We start from the raw sequence: 17727 nt of genomic DNA, 5'->3' as shown, positions 1-17727 counted from the left end.
GCTGCCTGCAATTACTGCAAGTTCAAATCTCACCAGGCTCAAGGTTGACTCAGCCTTCCATCCTTCCGAGGTAGGTAAAATGAGGACCCGGTTTGTGGGGGCAATAAGCTGACTTTGTATAAAAAAAAGAACACCGCTTAGGGGGCCCGAAAGCCCTACTAAGCAGGTATATACAAAAGTATGAAGGCTATTGCTTAACGCATTGTGAGCCGCCCTGAGTCTCCGGAAAAGGGCGGCATATAAATCGAACCAATAAATAAACAATAAAATAAACTTTGGGAAGGCGGATGGGATCCCTGCTCAACAATGGCTGGAGCAGAGGGGTTGGGATGGAAGTGGAAGTCGCACACATGAAAATGAGACACAAAGGCACTTATCTGTCCTTTGAGACTCTAGAAAGAGTGCGGAGAAGAGCAACCAAGATGATTAGGGCAGTGGTGAACTCCAATTTTTTTTACTACTGGTTCTGTGGGGTGTGGCAGCGGAAGGATACTGCAAAATCTCCATTCCCACCCCACTCCAGGGGGAAGGATATTGCAAAATCCCCATTCCCTCCTCACTCCAGGGGGAAGGATATTGCAAAATCCCCATTTCCTCCCCACTCCTGGGGGAAGGATATTGCAAAATCCCCATTCCCTCACTCCAGGGGGAAGGATATTGCAAAATCCCCATTCCCTCCTCACTCCAGGGGGAAGGATATTGCAAAATCCCCATTTCCTCCCCACTCCTGGGGGAAGGATATTGCAAAATCCCCATTTCCTCCCCACTCCTGGGGGAAGGATATTGCAAAATCTCCATTCCCACCCCACTCTGGGGCCAGCCAGAGGTGGTAATTGCCGGTTCTCAGAACTACTCAAAATTTCCACTACCGGTTCTCGAGAACCTGTCAGAACCTGCTGGATTTCACCCCTAGATTAGGGGAATGGAGGCTACAACATATGAAGAATAATTGCTGGAACTGGGCATGTCTAGCTTGATGAAAAGAAGGATTAGGAGTCACATGATAGCAGTGTTCCAATATCTCAGGGGCTGCCCCAAAGAAGAGGGAGTCAAGCTACTCTCCAAAGCACCAGAAGGCAGGACAAGAAGCAGTGGGTAGAAACTAATCGAGGAGAGGAGCAAATTGGAATTAAGGAGAAATTTCCTGACAGTGAGAACAATTAATCAGTGGAACAACTTGCCTCCAGTTGTGAATGCTGCAACACTGGAAGTTTTTAAGAAGATGTTGGACAACCATTTGTCCGAAATAGTGGAGGGTTTCCTGCCTAAGCAGGGGGTTGGACTAGAAGACCTCCAAGGTCCCTTCCACCTCTGTGATTCTAACTTCTAACCTTGCCAGCCATTCCTGGTACCCTCCCCAGCCTCTACACAGTTTTTCCCATCTATTGATAAACCTTCTTTGTCACCTATATTTTTATTTATTTCCTGCCTTTATTATTTTTATAAATAATTCTAAGGCGGTGAACACACACAGTGCTCCTTCCTCCTCCTATTTCCCCACAACAACCACCCTGTGAGGTCATTGGACGGAGAGAGAGTGATTGGCTCAAAGTTGCTCAGCTAGCTTTTGTGACTAAGGTGGAAGTAATACTCACTATCTCTTCGTGCTTGGCCCAAAGTCACTCAACTGCTTTCATGCCTAAGGTGGGACTAGAACTCCCTGGACCCTGGTGATTGGCCTAAAGTCACTGGCCGGCTTTCATGCCTATGGTGGGACTAGAACTCACAGTCTCCTGGTGATTGGCCCAATTTCACCCAGCTGGCTTTCATGCCTAAGGCGGGACTAGAAATCACTGTTTCCTGGTGATTGGCCCAAAGTCACCCAGCCAATTTTCACGTCTAAGGCAAGACTAGAAGTCACCATCTCTTGGTGATTGGCCCAAAGTCACCCAACCACCATTCATGCCTAAGGTGGAACTAGAACTCCCTGTCTCCTGGTGATTGGCCAAAAGTCACCCAGATGGCTTTCCTTCCTAAGGTGTGACTAGAACTCACCGTCTCCTAGCTTCTAGCCTGGTGCCTTCACCCCTAGACCTCTGTCCTAAGTGCTCTTGTAAATCTATATCCACTATTCATTTCTGACTTTTCTCAGAAGACTGCTGGGTAGTTCCCAAACCAAGGAGACACTTAGTACTTTTAAATATTCTGCTTGCCGTCCTTGGCATATGACCGGTGTAAGACAAGTTTAACATCCCAACACAGTCACACAACACTGTATTATATTTTTCTTAAAAGGGTCGTTTTAGTCCTCCTCAAAAGCTTAAGTTAAAAAACAAAGAAACGGACAATTGAAAGAGCGGCTGATGTAAAGATTAGGCTGAATGTTTACTCAGCTCTAGTTTATGCACAATTACAGTTTCCTTTCCCCGTACAAATCTATTGCCCCAAGCACAAAGTAAACAAAAAGCGAGCGAGCAAAAGAGAGAACCAACACTGCGTTCACGGGATTTCGTTAATGCAAGAAACGTGCAAATCGTGACGAGCTGAAACAAGTAAACATTTCATTTTTAGATTATTCTCGCTTGCTTCCATGGATTTTTTTTTTTCTTTCCCCAAGACGGGATGACCCCACCCATAACTCTTGGCAGGCGAAAAACCTGAAATGGCTAAGGCCAGAATATAGGTGCACTTTTTTCGCTCCGCTTCAAAGCAGTTCCCCTTAAAAAAGACGGAAGAGAAAGAGGGAGGGTCTTGTACACCTATGGGGAATGCAGGGCTCCTCGCCTGCTCTGGAAGTTCTTGGGGTTTCTCTGGCAAACCAGAGTACAAAAACCGGAATTTCCATACAACGTTGAAGGAGCCCCCAGTAGGCTAACAGATTTAACAGATGAACAGAGTTGGAAGGGACCTTGTAGGTCATCTAGTCCAACCCCTTGTCCAAGCAGGGGACCCTACACCATTTCTGACCCATGGCACTCCAGTCTCTTCTGGAAAGCCTCCAGTGATGAAGCTTCCACAATTTCTGAAGGCAACTTCTGTTCCACTGCTTGACTGTTCTCACTGTCAGAAAATTTCTCCTTATTTCTAGGTTGAATCTCCCCTTGATCAGTTTCCATCCATTATTCCTTGTCCGGCCTTCAGGTGCTTTGGAAAATAGCTTGGCCCCCTTCCTCCTCTCTGTGGCAGCCCCTCAAATATTGGAAGAATGCTATCATGTCTCCCCTAGTCCTTCTCTTCATTAGACCAGCCATGCCCAGTTCCTGCAACCGTTCATCGTATGTTTTAGCCTCCAGCTCCCTCATCATCCTGGTTGCTCTTCTCTGCACTCTTTCTAGAGTCTCCACATCTTTTTTATAGTGTGGTGACCAAAACTGGATGCAGTATTCTAGGTGTGGCCTTACTAAGGCTTCATAGAGTGGTATTAGTACCTCCCTTGATCTTGATTGTATCCCTTCCAACTCTGTTAAGGAGAAGGAGAAGAGAGGGGGAGGAGGAAGAGAAAAAAGGAGAAAGGAGAAACGGAAAAAGAAGGAAGAGAAAGAAGAAGGAGAAAGGAGAAAGGGAAAAAGGAGATAGGAGAGAAGGAGAAGGAGGGGGAGGGGAGGAGGAGAAAAGAGAAAGGGAAAAAGAAGGAGAAAGAAGAAGGAGAAAGGAAAGGAGAAGAAGAGGGAGAAGAAAGGGAAAAAAGGGAAGAAGAATGAGAAGAGGGAAGAGGAGGAGTTGGTGATGGAAGATATATATGCAGAAAATGAATACAATCAGATGTAATTCTGCTTCTGGGTCACCGTGGACAGAGTCTGGCTTACACAGCCTGACAAATCATGGTCTAAAAATCATGTATGACTTAGCAAGTCAAGAGTGGGGAATTACAGGAGCTGCAGACCGAGGGCCACAGACGTCCCAGCCCTAAACTGGACGACCCTGAGTTGGCTTTGAACCGCATCACTCCATGGATGAAGAAAAGGCACCTTCTCCAACGAGACAGGAGGAACCTGGGCAGGTTCCCAACACCTTCTACCTTACCTCGGCTGACCCGCTGCTTAGCTCCTGACAGGATGCCCGGCGTGTCGATGAGGCTGATGCTTTCGAGAACCTGGTTGGGCAAGTGAGCACACATGAACCTGTAGAGAAAGAAAAGAACGGAATGAAATTCGATTTGTTCAGTTTTATTCAAAGCCTCTAATCCGCCTAGACCAGAAGTCTTCAAACTCGGCAGCTTTAAGACTTGTGGACTTCAACTCCCAGAATTCTCCAGGCTGGAGAATTCTGGGAGTTGAAGTCCACAAGTCTTAAAGCTGCCGAGTTTGAAGACCTCTGGCCTAGACTCTGAACCAGGGGTATCAAACTCAAAGCCTGGGGGCTGGATCCGGCCCACAGTGCTTAGATCTGGCCCACGGGGACGCCCTGGAAATAGCAAAGGACCAGCCTGCGGTGCCTCTGCCAGCAAAAACGGAGCTCCTGAGGGCCACATGTGCACCCCCGAGCTCCGTTTTCGCTGACAGAGAGTCACAGGAGGCCGTCCCAGCTGAAAACGGAGCTCAGGAGCCCGTTTTTGCTGGCAGAGCGCTCGGGCCACCCCAGGCGCCCCCCCCAACACTAGTGATGTCATGTTGGCCACACCCACCCTGGCCACGCCCTCCCACTCAGCCCCCCTCGGTCAAACACAACCCTGTTGCGGCCCTCAATGAAATTGAGTTTGACACCCTTACTCTAGAGTCACCTCTGACGAGAAGGGTGGGATACAATTTCGATAGATAGATAAATAGATAGATAAATAGATAAATAGATAAATAGATAAATAGATAAATAGATAAATAGATAAATAGATAAATAGATAAATAGATAAATAGATAATAGAGCCTTGGTAGTACAGTGGTTTAAAGCACCCTGTTATTAAAAACAGCTGCCTGCAATTACTGCAGGTTCGAATCTCGCCAGGCTCAAGGTTGACTCAGCCTTCCATCCTTTCTAAGGTAGGTAAATTGAGGACCCAGTTTGTGGGGGCAATAAGCTGACTTTGTATAAATATACAAAAGTATGAAGGCTATTGCTTAGCACATTGTAAGCCGGAGAAGGGCGGCATATAAATCAAATTTTTTTAAAAAAATAGATAAATAGATAAATAGATGAATAGACAAATAGACAAATAAACAGATAAATAGATAAATAAATAAATAGATAAATAGATACCCTGTTTCCCCAAAAATGAGACATCCCCTGATAATAAGCCCAATCGGGCTTTTGAGCGCATGAGCTAAAACAAGCCCTCCCCGAAAATATTTAAAAACAGAGCTGGAAATCAGGTAAGACGGCAAGAGGAACCCCATCTTGCTCCACGCGCCCCAAAATAATAAGACCTCCCCGAAAATAAGGCCAAGCGCTTATTTCGGGATTCAAAAAAATATATAAAACAGGGTCTTATTTTTGGGGAAACACGGTAGATAAATAAACAAATCAATAAACTTCATTCCAAGATAAGATCAGCTTCCACTTTCTTTTGCAAAGTCCTGAAACATGGTTCTGCCAACGGGCCTGGGGTCCCCAGAGTGAGACGGACCCCCAACAAATGGTTGCTTTGATTGTTGTCACCAGGGTGGTGGGGGAGGGGCATATGGCACAGTGGGGTTTTTATCGTTGTAAGCAGCTCGAAGTCACCGTGAGTGATTTTGGGTGGCCACATCGATGTTCTTAACGGATAAAGAAATCTGTTTTTAAGGATTCTATTTTTAAATGGAGGGTGGATGTTTTAGTCATCCGTGTATCGTTCCTAAACCGTCAACAGCCCCCTGGGATTGAGGCAGGGTATGCATGCGATAAATACACCAGCAAATATGATTATAATGACAATCGCATATGGAGTTATTTTCCAAGCTGGAATGAAAGGAGGAGGCATCATAAAGTTAGATCAGATCAGGCAAGAAAGGTCGTAAAATGGGGGAAAACTCGCTGAACCAATGTCTCACTTAGCAGCAGAAAATTTTGGGCTCAATTGTGGCCGTAAATTGAGGACGATCTGTATTTGAGGGGTTGCCACAAAGAAGTGGGGGGGGGGTTTAACCTATTCTCCAAAGCACCTGAGGGCAGGACAAGAAGCAACGGATGGAAACTAACCAAGGAGAGAAGCAACCTGGAATTAAAGAGAAATTTCCTGGCAGTGAAAACAATTCACCGTTGGAACAGCTTGCCACGAGAAGTTGTGAATGCTCCAACAGTGAAGGTTTTTAAGAAGAGATTGAACAAGCACTTAGGAGTGATGCGGTGGCCTAGAGGTGGAACTCTCGCTTCACAATCAGGAGGCTGTGAGTTCGATCCTAGGCAGAGGCAGATATTTCTCTCTCTGGGCACAATGAGAAATACATCCGCTGAACAAAACTCCCCATTGGTGACAGGAAGGGCATCCGGCCAGTAAACACTCTGCTAGCTCCATTCAGTTGCCCAGACTCCATTCCAGCAAGGGATTATGGGGTCATTAAAAGAAGATGATGATGATTGAACAAGCACTTGTTTGAAATGGTGTAGGGTTTCCTGCCTGACCAGAAAACCTCCAAGGTTCCTTCCAGAACTGTTATTCTGTTATTTCTCCTTTGTCACATCTGCCAGTTTTCGCTTTCCTACTCTTTGACGGCGTTACCCCGGCAGCTGAGATGGATCTCAGTTCTGCAATTTGGAAAGGAGCCACCCTGCTCCTCCTCCTCCTCCTCCTCCGTTACCCCACAAGCAGCTGTTCTTTCTTTATTAGCAGCGCTGAAGCTTCCCAGGAATTTTGGCACTGGCAGCCGGTCTCAACGGTGGGGCCTGCCGTTCCTTGAGCCCAGCAGTAGCAGGCTAACCATTCCGATTTTTCTTTCTCATTGTTTCAGAAGCAGCGAGAAGATATCACAGACAAAATCCCCAAGACGCTGCCAAATATATATATATAACCCTTTATTTCTTTATCAGCAAATATACATTTGGTATAAAAATGGTTTGTCGTGAATGCAACTGCTTTTGAGGGCTCCTGGATTGGAGCTGAAAGGCGAAAGGGAAGCAGTATTTTTTTTGTTTAATTTGATTTATATGCCGCCCTTCTCCGGAGACTCAGGGCGGCTTACAGTGCGTTAAGCAATAGCCTTCATCCTTTTGTATATTTATACAAAGTCAGCTTATTGCCCCCACAAACTGGGTCCTCAATTTACCCACTTTAGAAAGGATGGAAGGCTGAGTCAACCTTGAGCCTGGCGAGATTCGAACCTGCAGTAATTGCAGGCAGCTGGTCTTAATAACAGGGTGCTTTAGACTACTGTACTACCAAGGCTCTCCCTCCCATATTGGGGTAGACCAGATGCTTCGACAGAAAAACACTTAATCTCTCCCCTGGCTCAAGATGATAAAGGGAGGAGAACTTGTGGCTCGGAGGTTAATACAACTGCCTAATAGGCAGGCAGCCCAAGTTCAAATCCGAGTAAAGGTATGGCTAGATCAGCTAGCGATACCCTTATTCGGACTCCTTTTATTTCTTTATCAGCGAAATATAAATTTGGTATAAAATGGTTTGTCGTGAATGCGACTACTTGAGGGCTCCTGGATTGGAGCTGAAAGGCGAAAGGGATGCAGTAGGCTCCCTCCTACATGTTGGGGTAGACCAGGTGCCTCAATAGAAAAACACTTTATATATATGAAGACCTGGCCGCAGGGGTGAAATGCTACCGGTTCGGACAGGTTCAACCGAACTGGTAGCGATGGCGGTGGGTGGTTCAGAGAACCGGTAGCAATGGCGGCACGAGGCTCCACCCATCCTCCTGGTCGTCCTGGTTAAAACCAGGAAGTAACCCGGTGCATGCATGCACATGACGGACACGGTGCGTGCACTTCCAAACCGGTAGGGAAGATAAGTAGATTTTACCCGTGCCTGGTGGTCCCTTTTTTCTCTATCAGAGGGAGAAGTTCATCAGGAAAGTATTTCGCACGTCAATGTAATGGACTTGCACGGTGTTAATAAAATCTGCTTTTTAAACAGTCTAGCATGATCTTGGAATGTCACTCACTTTCCTGACAGTTAGAACAATTAACCAGTGGAACTGCTTGCCACCAGAAATTGTAAATGCTCTAACACTGGAGGTTTTTAAGAAGATGTTGGATAATGAGGACCCAGATTGTGGGGGGCAATAAGATGACTTTGTATAAATATATAAAAGTATGAAGGCTATTGCTTAATGCATTGTAAGCCGCCCTGAGTCTCCGGAGAAGGGCGGCATATAAATTAAAGCAAAAAAACAAAAACAAAAAACAGTTGTCTGAAGTGATGGAGGGTTTCCTGCCTAAGCAGGGGGTTGGACTAGAGGACCTCCAAGGTCCCTTCCTGTTCTGTTCTATTCTATTCTATTCTATTCTATTCTATTCTATTCTATTCTATTCTATTCTATTCTATTCTATTCTATTCTATTCTATCAAGAGGATGCTGGCAATTTTTGTCTTTTTTCACCTTCAATCACATCTGTCTGTTCACTGGGTATGCTCCTTCAGTCTTTAAAATTCATCTCCTGTAATGCTTCTGTTAGGTCTAAATCCAATTTTGGAGTCCCAGCTGATAGTCCCTTTCGTGGGGGAAGAGGTGAAGCCAAAAAGAAGGGCAGCAACAGCTGCCCATTTTTTTGAGTGGGGCAAAGGGTGGAGTTGAAGTTTTTTTAAAAATGCCTCGACCGAGGAAGAAGCATAGCCCAGCCTGTCTAAACAAATAGGCTAAAAATGGAGCTCTCATGAAACTAAGCAGAGGCATTAAATCCCAGAGATTTTCCATTCTCCGGAGGTCCCAAAGGTGCTTTTTAAAAACTCAACTGGACTTCCTTTGTTTTTTTCCTTGAAGACGTTTCACTTCTCCTCCTAGAAGCTTCTTCGGTTCTGACTGAATGGTGGAGGATGGAAGGATTTATATTCCTTGCAAGTCGTCTGGTTGTTAGCCTGCAAGGAATATAAATCCTTCCATCCTCCACCATTCAGTCAGAACCGAAGAAGCTTCTAGGAGGAGAAGTGAAACATCTTCAAGGAAAAAACAAAGGAAGTCCAGTTTGACTTTTTAAAAAGCACCTTTGGAAGCACCAGAGAATGGAAAATCTCTGGGATTTAATACCTCTGGTTAGTTTCACGAGAGCTCCATTTTTAGCCTATTTGTTTAGACAGGCTGGGCTGTGCTTCTTCCTCTGTCGAGGCATTTAAAAAAAACATTCAACTCCACCAAAAAGCATTTTTGGGACAACTGTGATGTGGGTGGCTGAGAACCTTCCTCCCAGACCTTCCTCTGGAGCAGTGGTGAAATCCAATTTTTTTTACTACCGGTTCTGTGGGCTTGGCTTGGTGGGTGTGGCAAGAGAAGGATACTGCAAAATCCCCATTCCGTCCCCACTCTTGGGGGAAAGATATTGCAAAATCTCCATTCCCATCCCACTCTGGGGCCAGCCAGAGGTGGTATTTGCTAGTTCTCCAAACTACTCAAAATTTCCACTACTGGTTCTCCAGAACCTGTCAGAATCTGCTGGATTTCACCCCTGCTCTGGAGGCAAACTTCAATCAAGAGTGATTTTACTGGTTTAGAATTTAGAATAACAGAGTTGGAAGGGACCTTGGAGGTCTTCTAGTCCAACCCCCTGCCCAGGCAGGAAACCCTACACCACTTCAGACAAATGGTTATCCAACATCTTCTTAAAAACTTCCAGTGTTGGAGCATTCACAACTTTTGGTGGCAAGCAGTTCCACTGGTTAATTGTTCTCACTGTCAGGAAATTTCTCCTTAGTTCTAAGTTGCTTCTCTCCATGGTTAGTTTCCATCCGTTGCTTCTTGTCCTGCTGGTGCTTTGGAGGATAGCTTGACTCCCTCTTCTTTGGGGCGGCCCCTGAGATATTGGCAGACTGCTCTCATGTCTCCCCTTCATCAATTGGCGAGATACATTGTGAATGTTTTAAAAAAACTTTTGGGAAGCCATCTTGGTTAGATGCATACAACGCGCTAAACCCTGATTACAAAGGAGAGGTTCGCATAATCAACTAAGTTAGACCTAAATAAACTTTACTAGGGTTTAGTGCAATGTGTGAATGGATCCTGCTGGCAGGGGACAAGTCTTGGAAGAAGGGTTGGTCACGGCTATTCCCTTCTCCTACCATACATTCTAATATTCTTCGATAGCAGAGATTCTTACCTATTGGACTCCAGAACCCAGTTAACACCTTGATTTAATCTGATTCATGTGTACTGCAAACCCAGTGAAGGTTTTCAGTAACCAAGGATATCCCAAAGGGGTTTTTTCCAAAGGCTTCCTTTGTTTTTTTTCCTTGAAGACATTTTGCTTCTCACCCAAGAAGCTTCCTCGGTTCTGCAACCAAGGATGTAGGGCTTAGTGTGTTATGAACCCAGGTGCATGGTTTATTCAACTAAACCATGATTTAAACTGGACAGCTTTAATGTGTTGTATAATCTAGACCGAATCTACAGAGGGTCAAGGATGGAAAAGGAAATGATGAGAGCTTGGCCATGATTTCTTGGCAGTCAGAGAGCCTTTGAAGAAGGGAGCTAATCAGAGGTGGGTTTCAGCAGGTACCAGTTCTGGAGAACCGGTAGCAGTAATTTTGAGTAGTTCGGAGAACCGGTAGTAAAAATTCTGACTGCCCCCCCCATCTATTCTCTGCCTTCCGAGTCCCAGCTGATTGGGAGGAAATGGGGATTTTGCAGTAACCTTCCCCTGGAGTGGGGTGGGAATGGAGATTTTACAGTATCTTCCTCCTGCCACGCCCATCAAGCCACACTCACAGAACCGGTAGTAAAAAAATTTGAAACCCACCATTGGCTCAGCTAATCCTATTATTTTACAATCTCAAGGTTCGCATTTAATTCAGGCTCTTCCTTTCCCCCCACAACTCTCACGATGGGTGAATTGCAGGAGGGACAATGGTTTGGGTTTTCCTGATCAAATTTATAGAATAATGTTATTTTTTTCTTTTTAACGCAAAAGAGAAAGACATCAAAAGGGGAAACTAGCAGCAAAATCCTTAGGACTGTCATCTCAACTGGCAAGAAGAAAAAAAAATCATTAAAAAAAAATATATATTTTCCAGCCTAGATAGGGTGAAGTTGCTGAAATTCCCACTTCTTCTCTTCTGATCGATGTTTATGTACATTTTAGGGCTTTCGTAAAAGCTATAAAAAGTATAGGGAAAGATCCAGGTTCAATGCCTTTTCCAAATCTGGCACTTTTTATAGAATCGAAGAGCTGTGGTGGCGCAGTGGTAGGAATGCGGTACTGCAGGCTACTTCTGCTGACTGCCGGCTGCTTGCAATTTGGCCGTTCAAATCTTACCAGGCTCAAGGTTGACTCAGCCTTCCATCCCCTGCCGAGGGCAGGAGTCTTTATACCATCCTGGATAAATGATTGCCCTTGAAAATATCCAGCAATAGAGCAGCCACAATTCCAGGAGGCAGTTCCATTGATGAATCGTTCTATCAGGAAATTCTTCCTTATTTCCAGATTGGATCTCCCTCTGACCAGTTTCCACCCATTGCTGCTTGTCAGGCCTTCAGGTGCGCTTCAGATGTGTTGGACTCCAAATCCTATGTTCCCCAAACACATGTTTGTAGTACTGATTACCTGGTCATCTGCCCACCCTTTGCACTCCGTTTGCCAGTCTGATGCCTTCTAGCTTTATAGGGATAACAGCAGTGGTGAAATCCAATTTTTTTTACTACCGGTTCTGTGGGCGTGGCTTGATGGGCGTGGTGTGGCTTGATGGGTGTGGCTTTGTGGGTGTGGCAGGGGAAGGATACTGCAAAATCTCCATTCCCACCCCACTCCAGGGGAAGGTTACTGCAAAATCCCCATTTCCTCCCAATCAGCTGGGACTCGGGAGGCAGAGAATAGATGGGGGCGGGGCCGGTCAGAATTTTTACTACCGGTTCTCCGAACTACTCAAAATTTCTGCTACCGGTTCTCCAGAACTGGTCAGAACTTGCTGAAACCCACCTCTGATTAGCTCCCTTCTTCAAAGGCTCTCTGACTGAAATAGCCGCCCTGAGTCTCTGGAGAGGGGCGGCATATAAATTTAATAAATAATAATAATAAAATCTCCATTCCCTCCCCACTCCTGGGAGAACATTATTGCAAAATCTCCATTCCCACCCCACTCCTGGGAGAAGGATACTGCAAAATCTCCATTCCCACCCCACTCCAGGGGAAGGATACTGCAAAATCTCCATTCCCACCCCACTCTGGGGCCAGCCAGAGGTGGTATTTGCTAGTTCTCCAGACTACTCAAAATTTCTGCTACCGGTTCTCCAGAACCTGTCAGAACCTGCTGGATTCAGGTTCTGAATCCAGCAGATTCGGAATGTTATCCAGGATGTCAGAACCCTGGATAACAGTTCCCACTGGGCCCATTTAACAGCTGCTGTCAGGGAGGCTGACTTAGGGTGTGGCATCGGAGTGGAGACATAAGGTTTTATAGCCCACTCAGCCCGGGAAGCTCAATTTGGCTCTGTCAATCTCTCCCTTTCTCATCTATTTCACAGTGTGGTTGTGATGTTTCAAAGTATCGCTTTATAAGGCCTTGGTAAGACCACACCTGGAATACTGGATCCAGTTTTGGTCGCCACGATGTAAAAAAGATGTTGAGACTCTAGAAAGAGTGCAGAGAAGAGCAACAAAGCGGATTAGGGGACTGGAGGCTAAAACATATGAAGAACGGTTGCAGAAACTGGGTATGTCTAGTTTGATGAAAAGAAGGACATGGGGAGACATGAGAGCAGTCTTCCAATATCTCAGGGGCTGCCCCAAAGAAGAGGGAGTCAAGCTATTCTCCAAGGCACCCTGAAGGCAGGACAAGAAGCAATGGGTGGAAACTCATCAAGGAGAGAAGCAACTTAGAACTAAGGAGAAATTTCCCGACATTGAGAACAATTAACCAGTGGAACAACTTGCCTCCAGAAGTTGTGAGTTCTCCAACACTGGAAGTTTTTAAGAAGAGGTTGGATACCCATTTGTCTGAAGTGGTGTAGGGTTTCCTGCCTAAGCAGGGGGTTGGACTAGAAGACCTCCAAGGTCCCTTCCAACTGTGTTATTCTTCTGTTCTGGAGTGCTGGAGGCAATCATATCTGACTTATTAGAAGCAGGGAGGAAGGAAAAGAGAAATCCTGTATCGTGTATAGTGAGGTAAGCAGAAGAGTTCTGAGTGTGGCTAATTTGTCCATATGTGGTCAGTACACACACATACACGTACAACTTTTCCAGGTTCAGCGCCACGTGGCATGCTGAAATTAATAAACACCCTGTTCTGGCATAATGGATGCCCAGAACCTTGATTACTCTTTCATTCAAAGCTAGACCTTCAAAAATTACAGGCCAATGGGAAAGGAAACAGGTAACAACTTGGGGTACTCACCGGTTGAGAAAGGTGTTTCCAAAAGGGTTGAGTTTTCGGAAGGGCTTTTTGGGGTCGACAATCAGGGCATTGCCCGGTATGATCCCCTCCGTTTCACCGTGCATGACAGCAATGAAAGAGTCTGTGGTGGGTTCGGGTCCAATTCGGCTCCCGGGAATATCTTGCTCCAGCAAGTATTTAATGAAGGTGGTTTTGCCAGTCGAGTACTGGCCTACCACCAACACCATGGGCTTGTTGTCAAAGTCGGCATCTTCCAGAGCCGGCGAGTGGAAATCGTGGAAGCGATAAAACTCTTCCACGGGAAGGAGCTTCCTCTTGTAGAGGTCCTTCAAACCTTCGGTAACCGTACGGATGACCTCTGGGGTCTTCTTCTCGTTCTTTTTCATCCAGCTGAACATCTTGACTGCCCTGAGAATTCAGCACCTTTTGTCCGCTTCCTTGGTAATAAATTCTAAACACAGGTGAGGGCACAGCGGAAGAAAAGAAAAGCTCTGGCAGAGAGAACCATAGACCTCAAAGAGAACTCGATCTGGAATGTCAACGACGGGCAAGGCCCAACGATCAAATCCAGGGACTCGATCCAGCTAAAAAAGGAAAAAAAAAAATCTTAGCTACTCAAGAGTTATCCAGTAGGCTCATGGATCCTTTAATCTTTTAGGAATGCAAGATCTCCAAAGCTGATGAACTTTTAGGGAGTCGGTTGTAGGAAGTCCAGCACTTAGACTCGGTTTCCTGGAGAGAGAGCGAGAAAATCTCTTTTGCAGAAGTCGATACACCTTCGCCGCTGCTCCAGTTTGAAAACTTCAGGCTTCAGGGTGAAAGAAACACGGGTTTTGGCCCAGGATTCGGGAAAATCTGAGCATAAAGGGGATCCTTCTAGGTGAGGAATCACTGAGCTTCTTCAGCCTTTGAATAAAAGACGTCACTTTATTTTCGGAAAGGCTGTGGGAAGAGGCAAACAGCCAGCAGAAAATATGTTGCAGACGAGGGCAGACTGGGACACAAAGATCCACACACCGATGTCACTTTCGGATGGGGAAAAAAAAAAAAAACCCTCTTGGTTGTTTGTTTGTAGAAAACCTGATTTGTTTCTTCTTCCCCCCCCCTTCCCTCCCCCCCACTTCTGGGGTCCCAAAGAATATCTGAAGAGTTCTCTGGCATGAAAAGAAGTTGGCTGTCAAGAGGCGTGCAGGGAGAAGAATACATTAGCATAAATTATCTAGGAAGGGAGGAGAACGTCGGGATGGCCAAGAATTGGAGAATAAGTAATGCGCAAAAAATGATGCACATGAACTGCCCCCCCCCCTTCCCCAAGTTAAAGGAATGTGGGATTGGCAGCTAAAGGCCTCGGATGCCACCGTGTGGTCCGGAGAGGAGAAAGTAAAAGTAACAGTAAAAGTAGGGGAAGAGGAAGGGGAAGGATGGAAGTTTGAATTGTTTTTGCAAAGAACTGTAGACCCAAAATGGGTTTCACATTTTCTCCCCTTTCTTTTTAATTTTTTAAACTGAAATTTTAATTTGTTTTAAATTATTGGGATTTTTAATTGTCTTGGGCTAAATTATTTAATTTGGTTTTAAATTGTTTCTAACTTTTGTATTTATGTATTTTATTCTGTGCCTGTTCACCGCCCTGAGTCCTTCGGGAGTAGGGCGGTATATAAATTTAATAAAACAAAAACAGACAAACAAACAGAACCAAGCATAGACTGCTAAGACTGGAAGAGACCTTGGAGGTCTTCTAATCCAACCCCCTTCTCAAGATAAGAGTCCTTAAACCAGTGATGGCTAACCTTTCCCAGACCGAGTGCCCAAAGAGAACCCGACAAATGCAATGTTGCAGGTGGCCCCAGTGCATGGGCCCCACCTCCGTGCATGCGTGTGTGGCCCCCACACACATGCGCGGCAGAGAACTGAAGACCAGCTGGCCGGCGGGAGGTGTGTGCACATGTGCAGCAGAGCTGAACCGGGGCGATGGCTCGCGTGCCATCGGAGGGGACGCTGCGTGCCATCTCTGGCATGCGTGCCATAGGTTTGCCATCACATCCTTAAACCATCCTGGTTTATCCGAGTCAAGAAAACACCTCCTTGTTCTCAGAGAGGAAGTTGGAAGCCTTCACAGCAATTCGCCAACTAGAGATCCACATTCAGAAAACCACCGATGAAGATGGCCGAGGGTTCTCAAGCTGGGAATGCTGGCAGATATCAATGGGGAAGATACCAACCTGCCAGTAGTGGGTTTCCAAAATTTTTTACTACCGGTTCTGTAGGTGTGGCTTGGTGGGCGTGGCCTGGTGGGAGTAGCAGGGGAAAGATACTCACCCCACTCCAGGGGAAGGATACTGCAAAATCCCCATTTCCTCCCGATCAGCTGGGACTCGGGAGGCAGAGAATAGATGGGGACGAGGCCAGTCAGAATTTTTACTACCGGTCTCCGAACTACTCAAAATTTCCACTACCGGTTCTCCAGAATTGGTCAGAACCTGCTGAAACCCACCTCTGCAACCTGCTTCCGGAAACCGATTCCAAGAATGCAACTTGCGGTCGTTGCCAAGTAATGGTAGCGGTGAGGGTTTCCCTGTCAATGGAAATCCTCAGTCATCCAGGTCATGGTTGTCCAAAAGATGCTTTTTTCCCCAAGAGGCAACTGGACTTTCTGTGTTTTCCCTTGAAGATGTTTCACTTCTCATCCAAGAAGCTTCTTCAACTCTGACTGGATGTTGGGGAACGGAAGGATTTATACCCCTTGCAGACAGTTGGTCATTTGCATTCTTTTTAGAGAGAGTCGTTGAGGCCCCTTGGAGGTTTATCTGCGTCCTCAGGGTCATCCGAGTTGTGCAAATGGGTGTGGAGGCTTCTTGGAACTGCTGAAAGGACCTGAGTTGGGGAGCTGTGCTTTCTGCAGGATATTTTCTGCCCTGTGTCCCTTCACTCCTGTTGAACCCAGGCACAGGCTGTTGGGGAGGAGTCCGTGTTGTCTGCAACTCAAACTGAAAAAACAATCCTGCAGAAAGCACAGCTCCACAACGCAGTCCTTTCAGCAGTTCCAAAAAGGCTCCACACCAGGGGTGAAATGCTACCGGATCGGACCGGTTTGCCTGAATCGGTAATAATAAAAGCTACCAGTTCAGGCGAACCGGTATTTCTGACGATCAGCTGTGCCGCACGATTTGAATCTAAATGGCGCAGCACAGCTGTTCCCCCCCCCCTCGCTGTTCTACTTACCTTAGAAAAGGCTTCTTAATCCTTTTTCAGCACTGTGCGGTGTGCACGCAACAAACCGGTAGTGGAAGCGAACCGGTAGCAGACTTCAGAGCATTTCACCCCTGCTCCACACCCATTTGCACCACTCAGGTGACCCTAAGGAGGCCAGCCTCCAAGTGGCCTCAATGACTCTCTCGAAAAGAAGGCAAATGATCAGCTGTCTGCAAGGAGTAAAAATCCTCCCGTTCCCCACCATCCAGCCAGAGCTGAAGAAGCTTCTTGGACAAGAAGTGAAATGTCTTCAAAGAAGAACAAGAAAGTCCAGTTGCCTCTTGGAAAAGCACCTTTGGGTTTCCCTGTCGGTTGTGTCCGACTCTAAGGGGGATGTTGCTCATCTGTTTCTTGGCCAAGGGAGCCAGCGTTAACTGAAGCTATTTCCGTGGTCATGTGGCTAGCATGGCTATATGCCAAAGGTACACAGAACCCACCCACCGAAGTGGTACCTCTTGTGCTGTCCCGCTCACTCTCACACACGTAATAACGGTAGCTTAGTGGATTTATTAATATTCCCCAGCAATTCCCTTCAGCAAAACCCCAGAACTGTCCCAATTACATCCAGCCAAGAAGCAAACCGATGCTCGACCACAGAGCAATGGCCAATGAGTCCGCAATGTTTCTGGTTTGGATACAATATATTATTGCCACGAACTGTGATTAGTCGCATGTAATGGAAGAACCAACTTTTTTTTTTTAAAAAAAAAGTTTGATTTGCTATTTAAATAGAGTCAAGGTTTTGCCTTCCAGTGCTTGCATTAAGGTCACAGTTGTTCTTTGTGTAAGATCCGAGCAAAAGTCCTTCTCCCTGGACTTTTGGTTCTTTCCAAAGCACTTTTTCTTTCATTCAAGAAAAGCCAAGGCAATTTCTATACCATTTTTAAAAAGAGCAATTTAATTTACACAGAAGTACTAAATGTACATAATTCTTTTAAAAAATCGTTATACACAATAAATACAGTACAAAATTATTTTATAGTACTATATTTTGTTTTTTGTTTTTTTTGTTTTTTTTTGAACTGTGATGTTCAAACTGGTACCAGCAGGAGGAAAGAAAGAAAAATGTGTTATTTCTTTCTCTCTATGGAGATTCTTTTTGTTATTTCTTTCAAATATTAAAACAAGTGGGGTATT

The 17727-nt window shown here is 45.7% G+C and overlaps 1 protein-coding gene across 1 annotated transcript in view; it reads right to left on the bottom strand.

Annotated features, from left to right (window-relative positions):
- Positions 1–14258, bottom strand: part of EHD2 (EH domain containing 2) — a 40446-nt gene extending 26188 nt beyond the window's left edge. Inside the window, exons 1-2 of the mRNA XM_070949268.1 lie at positions 13339–14258; positions 3964–4061 (exon numbers count right to left, since the gene is read on the bottom strand). Coding sequence (XP_070805369.1) covers positions 3964–4061; positions 13339–13736 — 496 coding nt within the window. The 5' untranslated portion in view covers positions 13737–14258. The remainder of the gene's footprint in view (positions 1–3963; positions 4062–13338) is intronic.
- Positions 14259–17727: the final 3469 nt, after the last annotated feature.

Source organism: Pituophis catenifer, unplaced genomic scaffold (assembly GCF_029215685.1).
Source record: "Pituophis catenifer annectens isolate HBS135680 unplaced genomic scaffold, rPitCat1.0.hap2 SCAF_9, whole genome shotgun sequence".
NCBI classification, from domain to species: Eukaryota; Metazoa; Chordata; class Lepidosauria; order Squamata; family Colubridae; genus Pituophis; species Pituophis catenifer.
Note: the sequence above shows the minus strand (reverse complement) of the source record. Positions and strands in the feature narration are given on the sequence as shown.